The sequence below is a fragment of the Pseudopodoces humilis genome, chromosome 18, assembly GCF_049639895.1.
Source record: "Pseudopodoces humilis isolate 2021_Gansu_Grassland_sample_001 chromosome 18, ASM4963989v1, whole genome shotgun sequence".
Taxonomy (NCBI): Eukaryota; Metazoa; Chordata; class Aves; order Passeriformes; family Paridae; genus Pseudopodoces; species Pseudopodoces humilis.
Window position 1 is genome coordinate 16,782,614 of NC_142217.1, and position 21,603 is coordinate 16,804,216.

Consider the following 21,603-nt stretch of genomic DNA (forward strand, 5'->3'; position numbering starts at 1 on the left):
ATTTTACAGACCCCTCCCAGCCCATGCTGTCCCCAGGGGGGTGGCTCTGGTCCCCCCTGGTCCCATTCTCAGTTGCATTTTTCCCCTCTGTGTGTCACCAGCCCCTCTCCCCACTCAGTGAGGCTCAGACCCAGCCCTCACTGCCTCAACTTGAACCCCCCAGTTCAGCTGCCTGGATTTTGTTGCAATACACATTCAAACCTCAGCTCCTTTAAGAGTTTTAATCTCCAACAGCTCCCAGCTGAGGGTTGGGAAGTGCAGTTTCTTTGCAGATACCTCTGTCCAAGCAGACGCTTCCAGGAGTTGCAGTTGTCACCAACCTCTGTGCAGTGTAGTATAAAGTGGACTGTGTATGGAAATAAGTTTAAAATGTTTACAATTTTGTATATATTATATATATAAAAATATCTTTTGAGAGAACAATCTGTGATTCTGTATTTTCGGTGTCTGTGTAAGCAACTGCAACTTATTTTCAATAAAGAGCTAAAAATGAATAGAAAAAAAAAAAAGATTTGGTAATAACTTTATTGAATCAGGTGAGCACAAGGAACAAGGAGACTGCAACATCAGGCCCCAGAGATGCAGCAGCTCGAGGGAACTCCCAGCAGCACCTCCCAGGGAACTCAGAGCTGCTGATGGAGAAGGAACTGAAACCCAAGGGAAGACAGAAGATGCTCCTGCAGGGAAGACATTTCACTCCCTCAACTTTACAAACCAAAGGGATGGGGAGAGTTGCTGACTGGAAGTGGTGGCAGCACCCTCAGGGCTCTCTGCCTGGGACCAGGATCAGCTCCAGGACCCTGAGCGAGGCAGGAACAGGGACTGCCAGGGACTCATGCAGTGGATGAACAACCATGCAGCCAAATCACCCTCCCCAGCCCCTTCTGGGCCAAATCCAACATGGGCAGGTGGTCAGAACAGTCTGAAATATTCAAGAAAAGAAACCCAAAGCACTCAGCAGCCTGAGAGCAAGCAAAAGTAACACATGTAAGGCAAGGAAGAGTGGCTGTAGCAGGAGTAGCTCTTGGGTAACGCTCCGAGCTCGATTTCATAGAAATGATGCTGCTAGAAAAGCTGTGTTTCATCACTACAAATTACATAAATTAATTTCAGCTTTATTCCTACATGTTAGAGAAATAACTAAACCTGGAGATGGGAGAGAATCAGACACTGAACTACAGCCACGGGGGACTCCTGGCACTCCATCACCTCAGAGCTGCAGCTGGAGGAGTCACTTCAGAGCAGGAAGAGATTCCCCCCCTTCCTCTGAGGTGGAATTTGGGAATGCCAAGAGCAGGAGCAAAGCTACGTCAGCCCGGTGTTACCGAGGGAGGTGCAGGTGTCAGACCACTGTAAACAGATAAATGCACTTAAAGGCACTGCAGAAAACATGGTCAGTGATCAGCAGCATTTAATGTCCCAGGATGCTGTTGGGAGCTCCCACCAGTAATACATCCATGAAATTAGAAACATGGCAGTCATTAAATAAAATTCCCATGTGCTTTCCGGAGGGTAAAGCCTTAATGCTGTTACTGTACATGCAGGGCTACAAAATCAGTTTCTTGAAAGAACTTTACAGAAAAAGTCAGAGGCAACTTCAAATCTTGCACAGATCAGCCCAATTCTTCAAGCAGCAGAATCAACTCTGTTTGCAGAAGGGAAAACTCTGCAGCACGGTGCTTACAGCTCTCCTGGTCACACACCCCAGTGAGCAGCACCCTCTTGCACCTTTTACCCCTGACTAGTGTGACCTTCACTGAAATAGCACAAAAAAACCCAGAATGTTATAAGGGAAGCCACTTCCATTCATTTCAGTGATCCATAAACTTTCCCCACCCCCAAACCAGAAAGAAACCCCCAAACCAGAAGCTTATTCCCCTATTGTGTCCCCTGTCATTCTGCAGATCCCAAAGGATTCCCAGCTATTGCATGTTCCAGGAGGAAGGAGCCCTGCCTGCCCCCCCTGCAGCTCAGCCTGACCCCAGGCTGGATTTGGGAGCACAGACAGCGGGTGGGGACGAGCTCTGGCACATTCCCCTGATCCCTTTGCCCAGGAGGGCTTCCCAAGTCACCTCCTCCTCCTCACTGCCTCAAGGGCACCGGCCCCCAGCTACTGCCAAACCTCATTCCAAAGTGCAATCCACAGCCAGAGCCTGGGTGGTGGCCCCGGGGAGAGCTAACTGATGATCCTGCTGATTGCCTGCAGCGAGGGGAACTCCTCATCCTCGATATGCAAAGCTTTGTGGGTGACCACGTCCTGCTGGGTCAGCACCTGCCTGCACGTGGGGCAGATGTAGCAGTCGAGCTCGGCGGGGGAGTCCGTCTGCCAAACATTCTTTTTGTTCTTTTTGGGTTTGTTGGAGCTTTGTTTCTCCTTGATCCTGAAGTCGTTGTGAGCTGAGAGCAGTTCCTGCTGCTTGGCCGTGTCTGGCAGCAACACCAACAACTCCTTGAAAATCTTCTTGAAGTTTTCCCCCAGCAGTTCCCGGCAGCTTTTGTAATACTGAGCTGCAGAGATCAGCCCCTGCAGGGGACAGGGAAGGGCAATAATCAGAGGAAAATAAGTATTTATCTATTTAAAATCCCACTGGAATTCAGGAAAGTCTGGAATTCGGGAACACACTCACCTGCCTGAACTGCCCAGAATGAGTTTTAAATTTATTGAACTTGGACTCATCACTCTGAAGAAATTCTTTAATGGACTGTATGAGCTGGATGTTCCTCTGCTGGAAGTTCTCAGGTATCAAGTATGATCCGTGACAGGATTTTGGCCTGTGTTGGAAAAGACCAGAAGTGACCCTGACACTGGTTTGTGTCACACAAAGATGCCCTGGGACATAAATCACAAGGCTGCTCTGCTTTACAGCTGCACGTCCTTCCTCCACCCAGCTACACAAAAAGCAGCAGACAGCTGTCTTGTCAGGATAACAAAATACAGAATTTCCGTATCAGATTCCAGCTTGACACAAGCAGAATGTTTAAAATCCAAGTTTAACGTGGTCCTGACGAGCTGGGTGCACTCGAAAGACCTGAGCAAAGACCTCAGTGTGAATAATCCAACACATAACACAGGATCTGTATTAAACTGACACGAAGTTTTCCCTCTCCTTTTCCCAAAACCTCCTCTTTCTGTCCCAGAAGGAACCAGACTGGAAAGATCAGAGCAGTGAAGGTCACCAAGGAGAACAAACCTCAGCAGCCTGCTGCTGGGACTCCCACAGAATCAATGGCAACTACAGGAAGACATTGGAGCTGCACATTTCCAAATAAATCTACAATAGGCCAAGGTCTGAGCAGCCAAAACATTGCACAGGTTTGTAGTTCCTCAGACTTTTAATTACACAGGGCTGTTTTATGCAGTTTTCCTGGATCCAACCCTTCCCAAGGGGAATCCTTCCCCAGCTGACCCCACTGTGTGCTGTTTGGAGCCCCTGTGACACGAGTGAGGTGCCCCACAGCCCTGGCAGGCCCCTGACTCACTCTTTCAGAGCTGTAGTGACGGGTTCAGAGATGGTGGAGGATGGGATGACAGCGAAGCCCGGGGGGGGTTTGCTGACAGGCACCGACAGGCCCAGAGGCAGAGGAGGGTTCTTCAACAGCACCACGGAGTTAAAGCCTGAGGGAAGCAGGGAAGGGGCAGGAATTAGAGCACCCACAGACCCCTGGCTAAAACCCACACCAGTGCCTGACACACTCTGCAGAAGCACCAAGAAGAGTTTGCAGTGCAGACGTCACTATATTGGAGAAAACCTAAAAAAAAAAAACCTTCAAGAAGCACTTGAGAGTAGCTGATGTTCCTCTACAAAGTGCTTTAATTATTCATTTACTTTCTCAATGGAAAATAATTTTGAAAGCCCACTCCAAGTCACCATGAGAAACACTTTTGCATTATTAAAGTGAACAGAAATCACGGGAGGAGGCGGCGGGCCCGGCCTCTCCTGCAGGAGCTGCACAAAGAGCGGCGCCGGCGGCTCCCGATGCCATGAGAAGCACTCCAAGTCACGTTTGTTGCTGTCTCTGCTTTCACAAGGTCATGGCTAAAAGCATGGCAGGAAACCTCTGCCAGCACAGGAGGAAGTGAAGTGACAAGCAGTGCCAGCAGGGACAGGACACAGCCAGACTCCCTTTGCCTGCAGTGCCTTCCAAGGCAGATCTTGGAGCACAACACACGGATGTGTCAGTCCTGGGGACGGGGAAAAACCAGCTCTTCATCCATGAGCCACCAGCAATCACCTCCAGCTGAGGGGCAGAGGTGATTCCTGGGGACATTCCAGCACCCACTGTGACACACAGGCTGCCTCCACCTCCAGAGCCCAGCCTGGCACCTGACAGCAGAACCTCACCTGAGAGCCAGAAGGAGTTTACACAACAGATCCACATGTTCCCTGGGCTCTCCCCAGGCAAGGCTGGCCATACCCAGCAGTGCTTCCCCATCCCTGGAAGCGTCCAAGGCCAGGCTGGAGCAACCTGGTCTAGTGGAAAGCACCCCTGCCCACAGCAGGGAGTGGAATGAGGTGATCTTTAAGATCCCTCTCACCCAAACCATTCCACAGCGCTGTGATTCATTCCCTGCTTACCTGGTGGAGGGGGCATCCTGGCTGATCCTGAGCTCCCAAGAGCTGGGAAGTCTTCCTGAGGTAAAGGGCATTTGTTAGTCACTGGGGGCTTTTTAAGGCCGGGGGGCTCTTTGGGTGTAGCACAGCCAGCTGATGTTTTCTCTGTGTGCCCGTTGAGGACAGCCGTGGCTCTGTCGGGGCCGTGAGCAGCAGGGAACGCCCTGCAGGGCTGCTCTGCCTCTGGGGGCTTCTCTGGCGCTGGCCTGGGCAATGGTGTCTCCTGGGACGGGTGTGAGGACGACAGGCTCTGCTTCTCAACCCCCATCTTCTTTTTCTTGCCCACTTTCGTAAAAGTTTGTGAGGTAGAAGCTGCCAGCAAGGACGAGACGTCGAACATGGTCGGGGTGTTGCGGATCTCCTGAGTGGTCAGGCCCCCACCGCCGTCCTCATCATCTGACTCACAGAGTTTATTGCTCTTCTTACTTCCTTTGGAGGTGTTCAAGGACGGTTTTTTGGCTGGCTGGTTGACACAGGGGTTGCTCATGGCTTTGACCACGTTTTTACTGGAACCATTGTTCCACGCAGATGTGATGTGAGTTACTGTCTTATTGGTGGGCTTCACTTTGGACACCAGGGCTGGGAAATCCTCCTCCTGGAAGGCCGCTTTCCTGGCGGTCGCCGTGTATGTCAGAGACATCCCTGATGAGATGGTGGGAGCTGCAGAGGAGGACAAGCTTGGGAAATCCTCTTCTTTCAGTTTAACCACTGCTGGCTGGGCAGAGCTGTGGGGAAGGGAAAGGGCTTGAGTTACTGAGGCAGCAGAACCCCAAGGGACAGCACAAACCCACAACTCTCCACTCCTTATCAGACTGTCACTTAGGGTGGCACAACAGGAATTGGACTGGATGATCCTCGTGGGTCCCCTCCAGCTGAGGACATTCTGTGATTCTATTCCATGATTCCAAGCCCAAGCCAGGAGCTGAAGCAATGCCTGGTGCTGCTCATGCTGGTGAGCAGCACAGAAACAGCTCCAGGCAGGAGAGGATGGGGCAGGGGAAACCTTGGAGGGATCAAATGATCTGGAAAATTATTTTCCCCGGAAATGCAGAACACATCAATCAGCTTCTAAATGTGCTTTGTCCCTGCTGCAGCCCTGCCCAGACTCACCCTTGGAGAGGTCCTGCTGCAGAGCCGATTGCTGGAAAGTCATCATGGCTGAGCGCTCCGTTAGCAGCTGCTTCTTTTGGAACAGGGACAGAAAGAGCAAAAACATTGTTTTCAACCCAAACCCATTCATTCCAGAGCAGGGGCTATCAATGGCCATGACAGCAGCACTACCAAGGCCTATTTTCAGCAGCTGATGATGTCATTAACTGACATTCCAAAAGAACAATTTAAATCCATGCATCACTATTTCCTTCAATTAACTGTGTTGCCCATTATGTCGTGGCATTCAGGAGATTGATGATACTTTAAATGAGTAAAACATGGGTAAGGCAGAACTTTCTGAGGGAACCTTCCAGACACTGAGATGCCCTGCAGCTGCAGGACCTGTCCAACACTCACCTGTGACATCATTTGAAGACTTTGGCACACGTTTGGAGCCGAGCATGTCAGGATCCCTCAAATCCTCCTTTCTCCCCCTGCTGCTGCTGCCTTCCTCTTTGTCCTCCACCCTCTTCTTCTCTTCCTGCCGTTTGGCTGCCACAGATGCCCTGACTGCTGCTGCAACATCCCTGTCTTCTTCTTCCCTGCAGGACAGGGCAGATTCCCTTGGTCAGACAGCAAGGGTCACGGAGCAGCTGCCTCGCTGCAGTCTCACCTCTGCGGTGCCAGCTCCGGTGACATCCCTGATCTCCTGCTGCCACCTGCTGAGAAGCCCAAACCAGCCCCACCACTCCAATCCACCCCAGCCAGGCAACATTTCCCCCCTGGATTTCCAAGTTCCACGTGTGGGAATAACAATCTGGGCCAGAAGAAACCGGGGCGAACTGGCAGAGACAGTACCACGGATGCAGGGAGCACCTGTGTCTGCCCTTCATTTCCAAAGGTATGGAATCATTCTTGGAAGCCACAGGAACTCTTTGAGATGTGGCTGGGCATGAACTCTCAACACATGCACGATCCACATGTGACACCAACAGAGGAGTGTTTTGGGATGGACTTTTTTCCCCAGTGGGATCACCAGTAATGAACCAGCTGCCCATCCAGCAGGAAAAAGAAGAAAATAAGATGTGCAGAGGTCTGGCGTGGACGAAGAGACATAGAAATGCAAAGTTTCCTTTCAATACTTAACCCTCTTCCTTTTCCAAAGCACTCAGTCTGGCCACACAGAGATCTGTTAGTTCAATGAAAAGCATGGCCCTTAGAACAGGAATTTCATGATTACCCAGACCAAAAGCTCCATTAAACCTGCACAGACTTGTCACCTACTTCAGAAAATCCTATTTAGAGAAGCTTGCATAAAAACAGCTGCTGGAATAATTTAGGGTTCTGAGTTTATTTAACCCATAAGTTGAGGGTGACATTGTTTGTTTCCTGAGCTGAAACCTCACACAAAGTAATTCCATGATGACCAAGCACGTGGCCAGGACACAGGCTTGGACTTGGATTCACCATGGAGGCCTCCAAGCTTTGTACCATTTCCTTCCTCCTAACCCACCAAAATACTGTGAATTGGCAAGTAAAAGCCAACACTAAATGGGAATAAAACTCCACACAAAATTGTGCTACTCACCTCTTGTACCTCCAGCTGCCTCTCCTGTTCTGCTGGTTCCCTCTGCTGCTCAACCTGCCTGCCCTCCCTTGCCTGTTGAACCTGTCAACCTCCTCGTAGTCCTCGGCACCTACAACACCTAAAACAGGGGAAGGGATGATCACTCTCAGTTATTTCTCTAATGTGGGCATCACACCGTGCCTGAGAAATACAAAATATACTGGTTGAAATAAATTATCTTCATTTTCTTCTGATGACCAAGTCAGCAGCTCTCCTAAAATTACCTGTCCTCATTAAACTCACACAAAGGGAAAAAATCCCACAGAAATGCAGGCAGGAAGGAATGTCTGGATATCACCTGCTCCAGCCCTTTACTCAAAGCAAGGCCAGCTCTGAAACTACATCACAGGGCTTTGTCTGGGCAAGTTCTGGTTATCTTCAGCCTCTGCAGCTTCTCAGGCTGGAGAGGCCTTCTCAACCTCTGCAGCTTCTCAGGCTGGAGAGGCCTTCTCAGCCTCTATAAGCTCTTGGTGCTGCTCCAGAGCTTGTCTACCTCCTTTGGGAAGGATTTCTTTGTGGCTATGAAATATCCACCAGGTGTTCTCGAAAAACCCTTAGAGAATAAGAGCCACAGAACGATTTGGCTGGTGGGAGGGACCTTAAAGGACATCTTGTTCCTGAGCAGGGACACCTTCCAGCAGAGCAAGCTGCTCCAAGCCCTGTTCAACCACGGGCACTTTGAGGGATGGAGCAGCCCCGGCTGTGCCTCCCCCCTCTCCCGGGTGCCCGTCCGTGCCCCCTGCCCGGCTGACCCTCGGTCCTGCGCGGGTGCCGGGGGGTGTAGGTGAACTGCAGGTCGATGTGGCGGTTCTGGCGCGCCTCAGCGCGGCTCTTGCTGTGGCAGGCGCTCTTGTGGGCCTTGTAGTCGATCTCGGTGCGGAAGGCGTGCGTGAACTGCTCCGAGCTGCAGCGGCCCTCCTCGCACAGGAAGTGCTTCTCCCTGAAGTGCTCCCGCAGGTATTCGTAGTCACTGGGAAGGGAAAACACAGAGCTGACCCTTCCCACCCTGTGACACAGCCACTCCTGCAAGGGTGGTGCCTTTAAGCTTTAGCTTTCATATTTCCACATTCCACTGCACTAGTGTGTGACTCTGAACTTCACATCAAGTCAGCAAGTTCTCCTCACAGCTCAGTCAGGCACAACAATCCTTTTCCAGCCCAAAAACCAAGGATACTGTTGCCCTGGTTGTTCCAAGGGAACATCCAAAGGGATGTTTGGATATCACCTGCTCCAGCCCTTTACTCAAAGCAAGGCCAGCTCTGAAACTACATCACAGGGCTTTGTCTGGGCAAGTTCTGGTTATCTTCAACCTCTGCAGCCTCTCAGGCTGGAGAAAGGACTCAAATCAATGATCTGCTTGCCTGTAGTACTCCTGAGCCCCCTCAGAGTCACAGAAGTGGCAGAAGTAGTGATCCCTGCGCAGGTGTTTCAGCAGCTCGTCGTTGTCCAGGTAGCGCTCGTCACAGAACTTGCAGAGGGGGTGGCCCCGGTGGGAGGTGTCATCGGGGTCCCCGTGGATCCTGTGCCGGGCCAGGTCCTTCCTGGAATACCATTTCCTCTCGTAGGTGAAGATCTGGAGATCAGGTATTGTGTTAATACATTTGTATTTATACATTTGTATCTATAGATTTGTATTGTTTCCTATGGACACAGAACTAAACGGAACAAGTCAAGCTGTGTCCATCTGTAGGGGTGGGAGATTTGCTTCAAAAAGATGCAGTATGACCACCAAGAGCTAAAATTTTTGGTGGACAGGAAATAAAATTCAAGTGATGGATTCAATTAAATCTAACTTGCATTTCTCTGAACACTGGAAATGGATTTAATTCACTTTTTCCCCATTGAAATGTTTTTACGCTGTACTGAGTTTTAATTATAATCTCTGGGGTGGGAAAACCCTAACTATGTATTTATCAACAAACAGTGTTTTGCATTCTCAAATTTAGAAACCCCAAATGAGCTGTTTTACTTTCCTCTCATGATAACCACCCCAAACAGCTGCACATGGAGGATCCACTTCAGTGAACAATTTGTGTATCACAAGACAACCCTCTGTCCCCACTACCATGTGAGCTGTTTTGGTAGGAAGGGTTCTGGAGATGCCAAAAAGATCAACCCAGCCTTGAGAAGAGAATATCCTTTATTTCTGGCCACGACAAGGACTGGGGAATTGCTCTGGGAAAAGACTTGTTTGGCTTTGCCAAGGATGATGGACTGAAGCTTCCACAAGTTTAAAGGTTTCTTCTCAGTGGGTACAAGTAACATGGGACTTCTTCCATTGAAATAAAAAATCTACAATATTATGAAATTAAAAAGCAAGAGTTTTAATATTGTTTGTGTGAGAAAATGGCAAACAAGTTCCCTCAGTGCTGGCTACGTACACTGAGCATGAAGCACCTCACCAGAGCTCAAAGGACACCAGAAACCAAAGGAGGTTCTGTCCTCCTTTCCCATTTCCCTTCAATCAGCTCCAGGGATTCCAAAAATCACAGGAAAGACTCAGCTCAGTTCCCAAACTTATCAGGGTTCATTTAAGTCTCACTCCTTTTTGGCAGCAAACACCAGTTCACCTGGCACGAACCAACCATGGCAGCACCACCGTGGGGTTTAATTTAAAATCTGGAGAACCTCCAGACCCTCTTCATTAATCAGTTTATAGAAGGAGAAAGGCTTAAAATAAAGCAATTGGCCTCACTGCAGGAAGAGGGAACTTAAATAAATCCTTGCTGTTCTGCCTTCCCATCTTCCCAGGAACTCCTGGAGGTCATGGAGGGAAAACCCTTTCCTTCCCACACATCCAAGCAGAGGCCCAGCTCACCTTTAAGTGTTTAACACAGAGCTTGCAGCAGAAGAGCTCGTGCTGCTTCCTCATGTGCTGTTCCAGATCTGCAAAGGTGTTGAAGGGCTTTGCATCCGGGCACAAGGAGCACTCGTGCTGCAGCAGCTTCCTGAGGGATGAGAGAGATTCCCAAAAATGATCCAATTGCCTCTCAGCACCCTGACACCTTCAGCAAAACGCAAAAGTTCCATCCCTGGCAGAAGGCTCCAGCTTTATGGCTGCCCCTGCAATCTGCAGACAGGGTTGTGACTTGGTTATTCCAAGAATTCTGCTGGATGGCAGGAATGGGATGGAACCAAATCACACTGAGGTTCCAACTGCTGGAGAAGAGCTGAACAGCCACAGAGTAGGAACCACACTGTCACTGCAAAACTGAGTAAACTGAAACAAACCCTTCATTCCCCTGCTGGAGATTCAGCTGATTCCTCCAACATTCACTTCCAATCCCATTACACTTCCCACTGTCAGAAACTGAGGAAGACAGTGGGGACAGATAAAGAACTGTATTAGGACAGGAGGGAAAAACCCCACCACACAATGGTTCCCAAGAAGAGCTGAGCTCTGGTCTCACTAGGAGACTCCCTCTCCCTCATTCCCATAAATATCAAGCCATGCTAAACTGTAAATGTACCAAAGTTACATTCTCAGCCCAAATCAGGGTGAATATAATGCCCAGTTCTCCAAGGAAAAGGCTCCACTGCTGCATGGATTAATCTTTTCCATTTCTCCTTCCATTATCTCAAACCCTCCCAATTAAGACTGCTGTGAAAAAGATTTGTAGAACACAATGCTAATGCCACATTTTTATTCTGCACTGGATTATTTTAACTTCACCTTTTTTCTCTCCCATTCAGAATTAAGATCTTTGAAGACAATGTTACTCTTCATGCAATACTTGGCACACCTGGGTTGGTTAGTCCTTATTCAGCACAGCAGCAATTACAATTATAACAGTAATTAAGTCTTTATCAATTTTCACAGCAGCCATGCAAGGAATGGGAAGGTTTTCAGCAAGTCTGCTGCTGTTAAAGATGCCAAAAATGACTTTTATTGAGAGAGCAAAGCTTGTGCTGTTGTGTTGGTGAATCCAACACTGCAGCCCCGAGGAGCTGATGAGTGCCCAGTGCCCTGCTCCAGGCTGTCACCTTGCCAAAAACACCTGCACGGGCAGGTGACTCACATCCCCAGCTCCCCAAATCCCAGGAAACCACAGCACCCCGCCCTCGCACAGCAGCGCTTCCTGCCACGTCCTGTGCACCACCACGTGCTCGGGGGACATTCCAGGGAGGAGCCAGCGCTCACCTGTACAGCGCGTAAACCTCCGCATCCATGAAGTAAATGTCGTATTTCTTCTCGTGCTGCAGCTGCTGCAGGGCTATGGAGGAGAAGGACGGGAGCTTGCGCCCGAACACCACCTGTGGGAACAGCACTGGGATCAGCTGTGGGATTCCAGGCACAAACTCTGGGAGCTTCCCATGCCCTTGTGCCAGCCTCAGCTGTCACCTCCCCCGGGCACTGTCCCCTGCTGCCAGCAGGGCCAAGGGACATGTTAGCAATCGCCAGGGAAAGGTGGATTGGCCCAGCCTGGCCTCTGGAGTTTGAACGAGATTAGGAAACGTTTGTGGTCTGTTTTGCTCCTACAGCTGTTCCCAGAGCAAATATCCTCAATCAACACAACCCCTTCCACAGCCAATGCCTGGCAGGAGCCCTGCCCTCGGCTCCTCCCCGTCTCCTGGAGGATCACACCAACCTGGAGTCTCCAAGTGACAAGTGACTCAGTGTCTCAGGGTGGCAGGGAAACCACTGTTTCTTCTTTCCTTAACTCCAAGGAAATCGAGGAGCTGAACACACAACAGTTCCTGAATTATCCGAACCACACACCCCTCTCAGGGCATTTCGTTGCTCCCAGCTGCCCTCGCCGGGCTCTGAGCACTGCAGCTCCCACTGCCTGCTCCAGCACACATTCCCAGCCTGGGAATTACTGGGGCAGCAGAAACCTCTAGGTAACAGCTGGAGTTACCAGCCCCGAAAGGCTAGAGACATAAATACAGTAAAGAATTTCAGTTCTTACAGCAAAAGCTACATTATAAACTAGAAGTACGTTCCCAGAGAAGCTGTGGCTGTCCCTGGATCCCTGGCAGTGCCCAAGGCCAGGCTGGACAGGGCTGGGGCAGCCTGGGACAGCGGGAGGTGTCCCTGCCATGGCAGGGCTGGCACTGGATGGGCTTCAAGGTCCGTTCCATTCCAAACCACTCCAGGATTTTACGATTCCATGATCCCTCTTACGAGCTGATACCTCCTGGAGCAGGGAGCAAAGGCTCCATTCTCTGCTGCCAGAGCGAGCCCTGCTGCCTTCACACCATAAACATTCACTCTAAACTCCATTTTCTTCACATTTTGTTTCCCACTCGCCCTGACGGCGGCGGCACCCCCGGGAGCGGGGCAGAGGGCGGATAACCCGGGCCGTCCGTGCCCGCCGCTTCCAGCGGGCACATTCCCCGTCCGCGCCGCGCCCCGGGAGCGCTGCCCCGCCCGGCCCCGGGCCCGGCCTCACCTGCCGCAGCTCCTCCCGGCACACGGCGCAGTACCGGACACCGCAGAGCGCCCGCATCCGCACGGAGCAGCGGTAGCAGATCGGGTGCTCGCAGCGGCCCAGGGCCACCACGTCCAGCTCCCCGCAGCACAGCACACACGGCCCCTCCGCCGGGCCCGGCCCCGCGCCGGCCATGGCGGCCATGGCGGCCTCGGCCCCGCGCCGCCCCGCCCGCACCACTGAGCGCGGGCTAGAGCGCCGCCCCACCATAGAGACGCGCGCTCGCACAGCGCTCATCGGCCATAGAGCTCCGCCCAGAGCGCCGCCGCGCTGCCGGAATGGATTCCGCCCAGGGCGACAGCACCACCCGCCCGGTGCCGCCGCGCGGTCCTCCAGCGGCGGCCATAGAGACGCAGCGCGGTGACCATAGAGATGCGCGGGGCGGAGCGACCCCAGCCCGGCCGCTCTGGCTCCCTCTCGGTGGTTGCTCTGAGGGGGAGGAGGACCCCGGGGCTGTTCGGAGGTCCCGGACACATTTGGAGTCCCCAGATCCTTGGTGGTTGTGGGGACGCGGGGACCTCAGACTCTGCACCTCAGTCTGTGGGGACATGGGGGACCCAGAGCTGTTCCTGCCACCTCAGTCTGTGGGGACATGGGGGACCCAGAGCTGTTCCTGCCACCTCAGTCTGTGGGGACATGGGGGACCCAGAGCTGTTCCTGCCACCTGAGGCTGTGGGGACATGAGGGGCCTCAGCCCATTCCCGACCCCTGCTGCTGATTTATGTGAGATTTTCCCAGGACAAACACCTGCCCTGGGGTGCAAACAGACCCTCCATGGATTCATCAGCTCGACAGCTCCGCCTTTTGATTTAATTTTTAATTTTATAACCCAGCTGTGCATTTTCCCAGGTCAACTGCGGGTGATTAGGGAAATAAAAGTGTTAAAAACGTACATGAAACACTGCAGACACTGGGATTGTGTATTGTTATAGATACATATTATTGGCTTTTCACAAATATTAAAATGAATGTTATATATATAAGATTAGAAAACTTTGTTGTATTAATATAGTTCCTTCTATTTCTGTTATTGATGAAACTTAGAAATAGCAATATAATACAAGTATGTTGAGCTATGGCATAATATTAAAACAAAAACTATCTTTGTTTGTATAACCCAAAGACTGAAAAAGATAGTTACAGACCTCCCTGCATTCTTAAATTATCTTATCCAGATGAGGACAGCAGTGACCAGAGCTCTGGGAGAGGAATTTATTGCATTTCTGGTATCAGGGAATGTAAATCTCGATGGTGCCAAGAAGATTGATTTATTGGGAAGGGGGCGAGTTAAAAACTGAGCAAAGAAACATCTGAAACTTAAGAAGAATGTTTGAATCATATATGAGAATTTATGGATATGCAGTAGGATTCTGTTTTTAAGGGACAATCCTTTGTTAGTAAGGTGTGCTCTCTTGGCTGAATGCAGAGACACCTGGCTGTATCTGTATACTTTATTTATTATTTATTATAATTTTTATCTCCTAATTGTTTTTCTATTAAACTTTTAAATTCCATATAAAAATATGCAAACCTCGTTTTTCACAGTAGCCACTAGAGCAGGAACACAGATGAGCTCAGTGTAATATAAATAAACCTTTATTTGCTGCAGGCGGTCAGTCACACACAGCATCCAGGTTCCAGCTGTCCGGAGCCAGCCCAGGTGAGCTGGGGTCACACCTGGGTGGAAAAGGGAAAGCTGTGTCCCCATCCTGCCCTCTCAGCTCATCCCCGATTGAAATCCTCTCTGTTCCCGAGGCGCAGAGATGGGAATTGCGGCTGCCTGGACAGGAGAGGGTGCTCCAGGAGCATGGAAAAATGCTTCAACAGCGGCCATGTTCCTCTAGAAGTGGAAAAAAGGAGGACAAAAAAATGATAAAAGCTTGTTTGGCGACAGCGCAGAGGAACACACAGGAAGTTTTTCAAAGTTTGCTGTCTCCCAACTCTTTTTCTTCACAGATCCCTGCTAAGTGACCAACATAGGATCACCGAGTCATAAAACCTTGGAATGGTTTGGGTTGGGAGGGACCTCGAAGCCCACCCAGTGCCACCCCTGCCACTATCCCAGGGTGTTTTAAGCCCTGTCCAGCCTGGCTTTGGACCCTCCCAGGGATCCAGGGGCAGGCACAGCTTCTCTGGGAATTCCATCCCAGCCCTTCAGCATCCTCACAGCCAGGAATTCCTTCCTCATATCCCATCTAACCCTGCCCTCTGGCAGTGGGAAGCCATTCCCCCTTGTCCTGTCATTCCTGTGCATGATGAAATTCCTACTGAATTCCTAGGATCCTCCTGGAAGATCGGATTAGCACCTTTATGGTTCCAATCTTCTTTCTTTTCCCTGAATTCCTTGTCATTTGAGTCAAAAGTTGCTCTTCGTTTTCTTTGAGCCATAAACAATCATTTCAGAACAAAGCAACTCATCAAACAGATCATTAAAACATCCCCATGATGTTCACCAGCCTTGGTTAACAACATCTGTGCCATCAAATAAATTAAGTAATAGGTTTGTTAAGTGTTTGGGAACAGATAATGAAGGATTTGAACAATTTGGATCATTTGGTACAACAGGTAATATTTACTTTCTCCTAGAGAGCCCCATTTATCCCTCTTGAGCGTGGAGGGGGATAACACACGTCTTGCTAATCAGAACTGAAGTGTGTTTGGGTGGGGCTGTGTGGAATAATTAGGAATGACTGGGGATGCTGGCTGTAATTACTCCAGGAAATGTTCCCCGAATTAATGACGCTGTTGAAAATGTTTTTGTGCCCCAACTGCATCACCCAGTTTTGGAGAGCAATTGGCATGAAATGAGCTGGAGGCTGCTGGCAGTGCTGAGTGTCACTTGGCTGGGCAGTGACACCATGGCTCAGGATCACAAACACACCTGAGGAACTGGGCTGGAAAGGGACATTACTCATTGCCAGGACGATGGGACACGGACACTCAGCAGGAGTTGGGACATTTCAGAGCTCAGCTCTGGTTGGTGACATCACTTCCCACCAGCCCTGATCCAAAGCCCTGATCCTGCCAAGTGTGTCCATAGCAGTGTGGTTTTCCCCCAGGAGCGTGTGATGTTCCCGGTCCTGTTGTTTTCCAGGCAGGCAGCAGCTCCTCAGCTGGGGCAGTTTCTCCTTTTGGGATGATATTTGTTATAATCAGTGTCTGGGGGGGGGAAATCACTGAAGATTCCGTGTCCCTTCACGGTGCAGGTGAACTTCCCCCACCACAGACAGCTTGTGCTAGGTCAGATCCCATCCTTAATTTTCAGGTCCAGGGAGTTCATTCGGAACAAAACCCATGTAAGGATATCACAGAATGTGCTGGAAGGAACTTTAAAGATCATTTGTGTTTCTTCCAGCACAGGCTGGAGGCCAGATCCATTCCTGACCTCTCCATCCACCATAGGATGATCCATCCCAGCTTTTGGCATGTTGCCATTGGCAAAGTTGGGTGTCTTTAGCACCTCTTGCTCTTCCTCCACAGCACATGTTCTTCTTCCACAACAGCCCTTCCATGGTACCATGGCCTCAGGCTGCACCAGGGAACCTTCAGGTGGGATATTGGGAAAATTCCTTCATGGAGCCCAGCACAGGGCAGTGTTGGAGTCCCCATGCCTGGATGTGGCACTTGGGGACACAAATTAGTGCTGGGAGCATGGCTGGACTCAGCGGTGTTGGAGCTCTGTTCCAACCTCAATGATTCCGTGATTCCATGATTCCACATCCTGCTAACACAGCTCTGCTGCTACCATGACTTTTCCAGCAGTTGAACACATCTTTCCACAGCTGTAAAATGCCAAAAAAAAACCCCTCTCTGCTTCATTTTGACATCATCACATAAGATATTCCCACTCTTCTGGCATTCCCCCCATCATCAAGCAGCACAAAGAATTGCTAAAAAGCCAACATTGAAACCTTCAAACTTCACCAAAGCCTGGTTCCAGCTCCTCACCCTTCTGGAGAACCATCCTGCCGGTGCCTGTGAGTCATGTATTGAGATTAATTTATTTTGTGGTGCAGAGAGGTTTTTATAACCCTGTTTGAAGGGATTGAATCATTCTTTGCTGATGATTTAAAGAAGCTGGTTTATTTCTCTGGAGATTGCAAATGAAAGCCGGATCTTAGCACTGAGTGTGACCCCAAAACATAAAGAAATAAAATTTTATAGGATTAACTGGGTTCTAAATATCTTAGCTGGTACTTAGTTCTATGTGTTGGCAGGCAGGGAATGTTTCCTTCCCAAGAAAAAGGGTTAATATTGACACTTGGGGTAGTTGATTTCCATGTTTACTCACTAAATATCCCATAATAACTGCACGAAAAGGCTCTTCTCCAGTCATTTCATCATCAATAAATACACTTTGGAATAATTGATCAGCCTGGAGACGAGCACAACAAACCCATTCCACTCACCAGAGCCACAGATCCAATATTTATAGTTCAGCACTGCAATGTCCAAATGTAAAACTAAAGGTTAAGCCTTGGAACAATTTCCCATTCCCAGTTTGGTGCCAATGCAGCTCATTTGCAGCCAAGGCTCTCAGTACAGAAGGGGGAGATTTGTCTTCATTTGATAAAGTTTCTGCTAAAAGTGATGATTTTCTCAGCATTTTATTTTGAGGCAAATAAGTCTCAGCCAGCCCCTGAGCAGTGGCTTCTCACAGGTATGGAACCAGGTATACCTCACTGTATGGAATCCAGGAATGGTTTGGGGTGGAAGGGACCTTAAAGCCCTTCCAGCCCAACCCCAACACCTTCCACCCTCCCAGGCTGCTCCAGGCTCTGTCCAACCCAGCCTTGGGCACTGCCAGGGATCCAGGGGCAGCCCCAGCTGCTCTGGGCACCTGTGTCAGGGCCTGCCCACCCTCCCAGGGAAGAATTCCTTCCCAAAATCCTATCTAAGCTAATCTTCCCTCTGGCAGTGGGAAGCCATTCCCTTGTCTTGGCTCTCCAGCCCCTTGCCCAAAGTTGCACGAGGGGAGGTTAAGGTTGGATATTAGGGAAAATTTCTTCATGGAAAAAGTTGTCAAACCCTTGCACAGGCTGCCCAGGGCAGGGGTGGAGTCACCATCCCTGGAAGTGTTCAGAAAATGGATGGATGTGGCACTTGGGGACATGGGTTAGCGGTGAACGAGGTGGGGGTGGGTTGATGGTTGGATACGGGGATCTTAGGGGACTCTTCCAACCTTAACCTGTGCAGCTTTGCTTGAAGGCAGATTTATTCTCATCTCCACCCCTTCGAACCCTCCAAGCATCTCACAGGAGTGCACTGGGAAGCCTCACCTGATTCAATTTCAGAGAAACAGGAGATCTCTTGGCAGTCCTGTGGGCTTTGGTTGAGATCTCAGGACATTCAAACTAAAGTTTCATCTCCCAACTCTTTCTGCTCGCAGCAAATTCTGCAGAGCAGAGCAGAATTTACTCTGTACTTCACACATCTGGGTATTAACTCGCTGGTGGGATTGGGAATTCCTTCCAGGAGAAAGACTGACTCATGGGCTGGAGGGGGCTGCGGATCTGCTCACATTTCAGACAGCAGCCCATGGCATCTCTTCTCCCTGCTCTTTTCCCTGCTTCTCAGAGGTTTTGTCTTTGCTGCTTTCCCGAGGCAGCACTGTCATCCCACATCGTGGGGAATTTCTCATCATGGTGCCTTGGTGGTGTCATGGCACACACAAACCACTCTGTGATGCTGCTGCTGCAGCCCTTGATGTGTTTGGAGACTTTTAATCTTCTGCCAAGCACAGGAGAGGCAAAACACAGGGCGATGGTGTCTCACAGTCCATCCTCTCACCCAAGAGACCCCACCAGAGCTGGGTTCTCCAGCTGATGAGTCACCCCAGGAATGAAGGGTCACTCCTGCAGCTTGTAGGATGATGGACAACTTCATTAAGCTGGAGGTGAGGACCCCTCAGTGCATTTGCTGGGTCTGGACCTCTGTTTGGTTTTGATCTCCCATCAGTGATTCAATGATTCCTTCTCTGTACCTCAGTTTGAAGCAGAAATAATTTCACTGACTCACCTGGGGTTTAATTATTGTCTGTAAAGGGCTTTGAAATCCTAAAGGATCAATGCCTTGAGAGTGTGGGTGATTGTGGTGTGAGCTCAGCCCAGAATCCAAGTGAGGAAACAAATTCCCTTGGCTTGGAGCAGTGACTCCGTGAAGCTCTGCACAAGTATCTCAAGTCTGTGGGGTTTTTTCCTTACCTTTGTGCTAATGGATCCATTGTTTCATGTAAAGGTTTCTCCTGCTCTTGTTCTATCCTGTGTGACATTTACAGTACTCTTTGTTCCATTAGCAAAGTAATTTGAGATAGTTTATTATCCTTTGGAGACTTCACTGCCTTCTGTTTAACTTCCACGTGACTGGACCCTGAAGACAAAAAAACCTCTTAAAATAGTGTGTAAGGATAAAAATAGTGAGGAATGAGTTGTTTCTTAGGAGTCAAATAATTAATTTAGTGCACTTTAGCAAGATCTGCAACATTAGGAACACCCCTTGTTGTTTCCTCTTTCTCTTCAGAGCCACCAAAGCCTGCAGCAGCTTTCTCAGGGAGTCAAGGTGTGTTTTACCTCACAGCTTGAAACCGTAATTTGTTTGTAGCTCCTTTATTTTAGAGGAACAGACAAATAGCATTTAATCACGTTCTGAATCACCGGGGGCAGGAATTGCTCCGTGATCAGAGCTTGTTACACAAGGACACACTCGAGATGGAAGAAAATGGCAAAGGTTGTTATTGCTGGGGCGTTCTGGCGTGCTGCCACCACAACACCTGAGGGACCGGGGCTGATCGGGTCCTCCTTGCTGAGTGCCTCATCCCAGCCCCACACAAACACTGCTCTGACTCCCCAGGAGCTCAGCAGTGGGATGGGTGTTGGGAAACATCGGGATTTACGGAGCCACATGTGTGGGAATATCTTTTTCTTGCCATCAAGGCTTTGCTCACTCCCAGGATGAAGTAATGCAGGAGGCAGCAGGGATGTGAATGTGGGAAAGAAGGCAAAGGGGAAGTGCAGGGATTTGGTGTGTGAGCAGAGATGGAGCAGTGGGGAATCAGAGCAATGACCTGGGTAGGCAGGCAGGGTGTTCATCGTGGCATATTTTTCAGTGGGATCTGCAGTCCCAGCTCTCTCTGCTGCTGAACTCCCAACCTTGTCAGCAAGTCACCTCCTCACATCAGCACCTGCTGTGCTCTGTCTTGGGAAGCACCTGGGATGGGATGGGCAGCAAAACTCACCCCTTCTCCAACATTCAGCTTCAGGTTTGTGCCTCCAGCTGATTTCACAGCAGTGAAGCTGCTTTTGGCTGATTTGTGTCCGTCTCTCCAAGGCCAACCTGCACAGGAAGGCAGAGCCAGGCAGTGTCCCAGTGAAGACCCTTGGAGAAGGAGGCTCCAAGTTACTCGGGCCAAACTTCCATTCCCTTGTGTGGTCCTTGGCAATGTGCTGAACACTCTGTGCCTCAGTTTCCCAGCATGAAGAACAGGATGCTCCCAATTAGTAGAGTTGGATGAGTTTGCGGAGTGCAGGAGGGCAGGCTTTGTTCCTCTTCATCCCAAGTGATGTCACCTCCATCCTCTCATACTCCCACAGGGACATGCTGGAGAGCCCAAATGGCCAAAAAATGTCGTGTATAGAACAGGCATTAATGGCCAAGAGTGCAGAGGCCCCATCGCAGTGCTGGCCTCTCCAATTGCTTTGTTTTCCTGCTCTGCTGAGTCGCTAACCTTCCAATAAACACCAGAGTCATTATCATAAAAATGTGGAAAATGCTGTCATTAAACCCCACCGGTTTCGCTTTCAAGTGCCTCTTTCTGGGACATCAAATTCATTTAGCTCATTCTCCAAAGCCACAAATCCTGAGTGGCTGCAGTAATGTGTGTGGTGGGAGGTGAGAGCACAGCAGGAATTAAATCGGGTGGAGAGGCTCTTCGGAGAGCTGGGCTGGGTTTGCTGCAGGGGTGAAGATGTGATGTCTCCAGTTGCTCACCCCTCTCTCCCCTCAGCCCTCGGTCCCTCAGGATGTTTTCCAGAAACCCCAGTTCATGCCCTGGAGCTGTGGTGGAGGTGGTGGGTGCAGTGCAGGAATTGGAGGTACCCTCTGGAGAGCCTGAGCATCCAGCAGGGTGGGAGTTGCAGTTGAGTCTTCCTCTTACAAAAAGAGTGATTTTGTTCCAAAATAAAAGAAGAAAACCTTAAATCCTTTAAGCAGCAGAGCCACAGATCCCTTTGGTTAGGCTCCTCAGAGAAGCTGTGGCTGCCCCATCCCTGGAAGTGTTCAAGGTCAGGTTGGACAGGGCTTGGAGCAGCCCAGGATAGAGGAAGATGTTCCTGCCCACAGCAGGGGCTGGGACTGGATGATCTTTAAGGTCATTTCCGACTCAAACTGTTCCAGGATTCTGTGATTCAATGATGATCCCATTCCCCTTCCCCTCAGCAAATGTGGAATGGCATCATTAAGGATTCATCAAGCACTGGGATGGCTGAGCTGTGTCTGTGTGGTTGGGAAATGTGATGCCTGAGCCAAAATCTGTTTTCTAAATAAAAACATAAAAATGGGGTTTCCAAAAGGGCTTTGGGTCAGCTGGATCCTGCCTGAGGTCGATAAACACCTGCAGCGTATGGAAATCCGAGAGGCTGAAATCTCAAATGCCTGTGAGCCTGTACAACACTTCCATAGGAACAAGGACTTGTTCAAAAGTTTTTTATCTCCCAAAAATAAGCAGGATTTTGCTCCTCTGGGGGAGTTCCTGGCACAAGCTCACCCCGAAGCAGCACAGTGCCATGTGCCCGCTGACGTGCTACGGTATTTGCGGAGCATCGGCTTCTGCGAGGGGAAGAAG

The 21,603-nt window shown here is 50.0% G+C and overlaps 1 protein-coding gene across 2 annotated transcripts; it reads right to left on the reverse strand.

Moving 5' to 3' along the window:
- Positions 1 to 506: 506 nt before the first annotated feature.
- ZNF598 (zinc finger protein 598, E3 ubiquitin ligase) lies at positions 507 to 12,974 on the reverse strand. Of its 2 annotated transcripts, none has more exons than XM_014252778.2 (12): positions 12,726 to 12,974; positions 11,474 to 11,586; positions 10,151 to 10,280; positions 8,694 to 8,905; positions 8,085 to 8,302; positions 7,294 to 7,411; positions 6,123 to 6,307; positions 5,724 to 5,796; positions 4,578 to 5,338; positions 3,481 to 3,616; positions 2,628 to 2,772; positions 507 to 2,524 (listed from the first exon to the last, which is right to left on the reverse strand). In XM_014252778.2, the coding sequence occupies exons 1-12, from the start codon at positions 12,972 to 12,974 to the stop codon at positions 2,177 to 2,179; spliced, it is 2,688 nt and encodes an 895-aa protein (XP_014108253.2). In that variant the 3' UTR covers positions 507 to 2,176. The 2 variants fall into 2 exon arrangements, with proteins under 2 accessions (XP_014108253.2, XP_014108254.2); XM_014252779.2 differs by having other exon boundaries at positions 5,724 to 5,793; positions 12,726 to 12,926.
- Between the last annotated feature and the right edge of the window lie 8,629 nt (positions 12,975 to 21,603).

Excerpts from the sequence above, each read along its gene's own strand:
- ZNF598 (XM_014252778.2), bottom strand. The coding sequence starts at position 12,974 with ATGGTGGGGCGGCGCTCTAGCCCGCGCTCAGTGGTGCGGGCGGGGCGG. Across the intron at positions 5,339-5,723 it reads GCAGCAGGACCTCTCCAAGG|CTCTGCCCAGCCAGCAGTGG; the intron begins GTGAGTCTGGGC and ends CCTTCCCCACAG. Across the intron at positions 2,525-2,627 it reads ATTCTGGGCAGTTCAGGCAG|GGGCTGATCTCTGCAGCTCA; the intron begins GTGAGTGTGTTC and ends TGTCCCCTGCAG.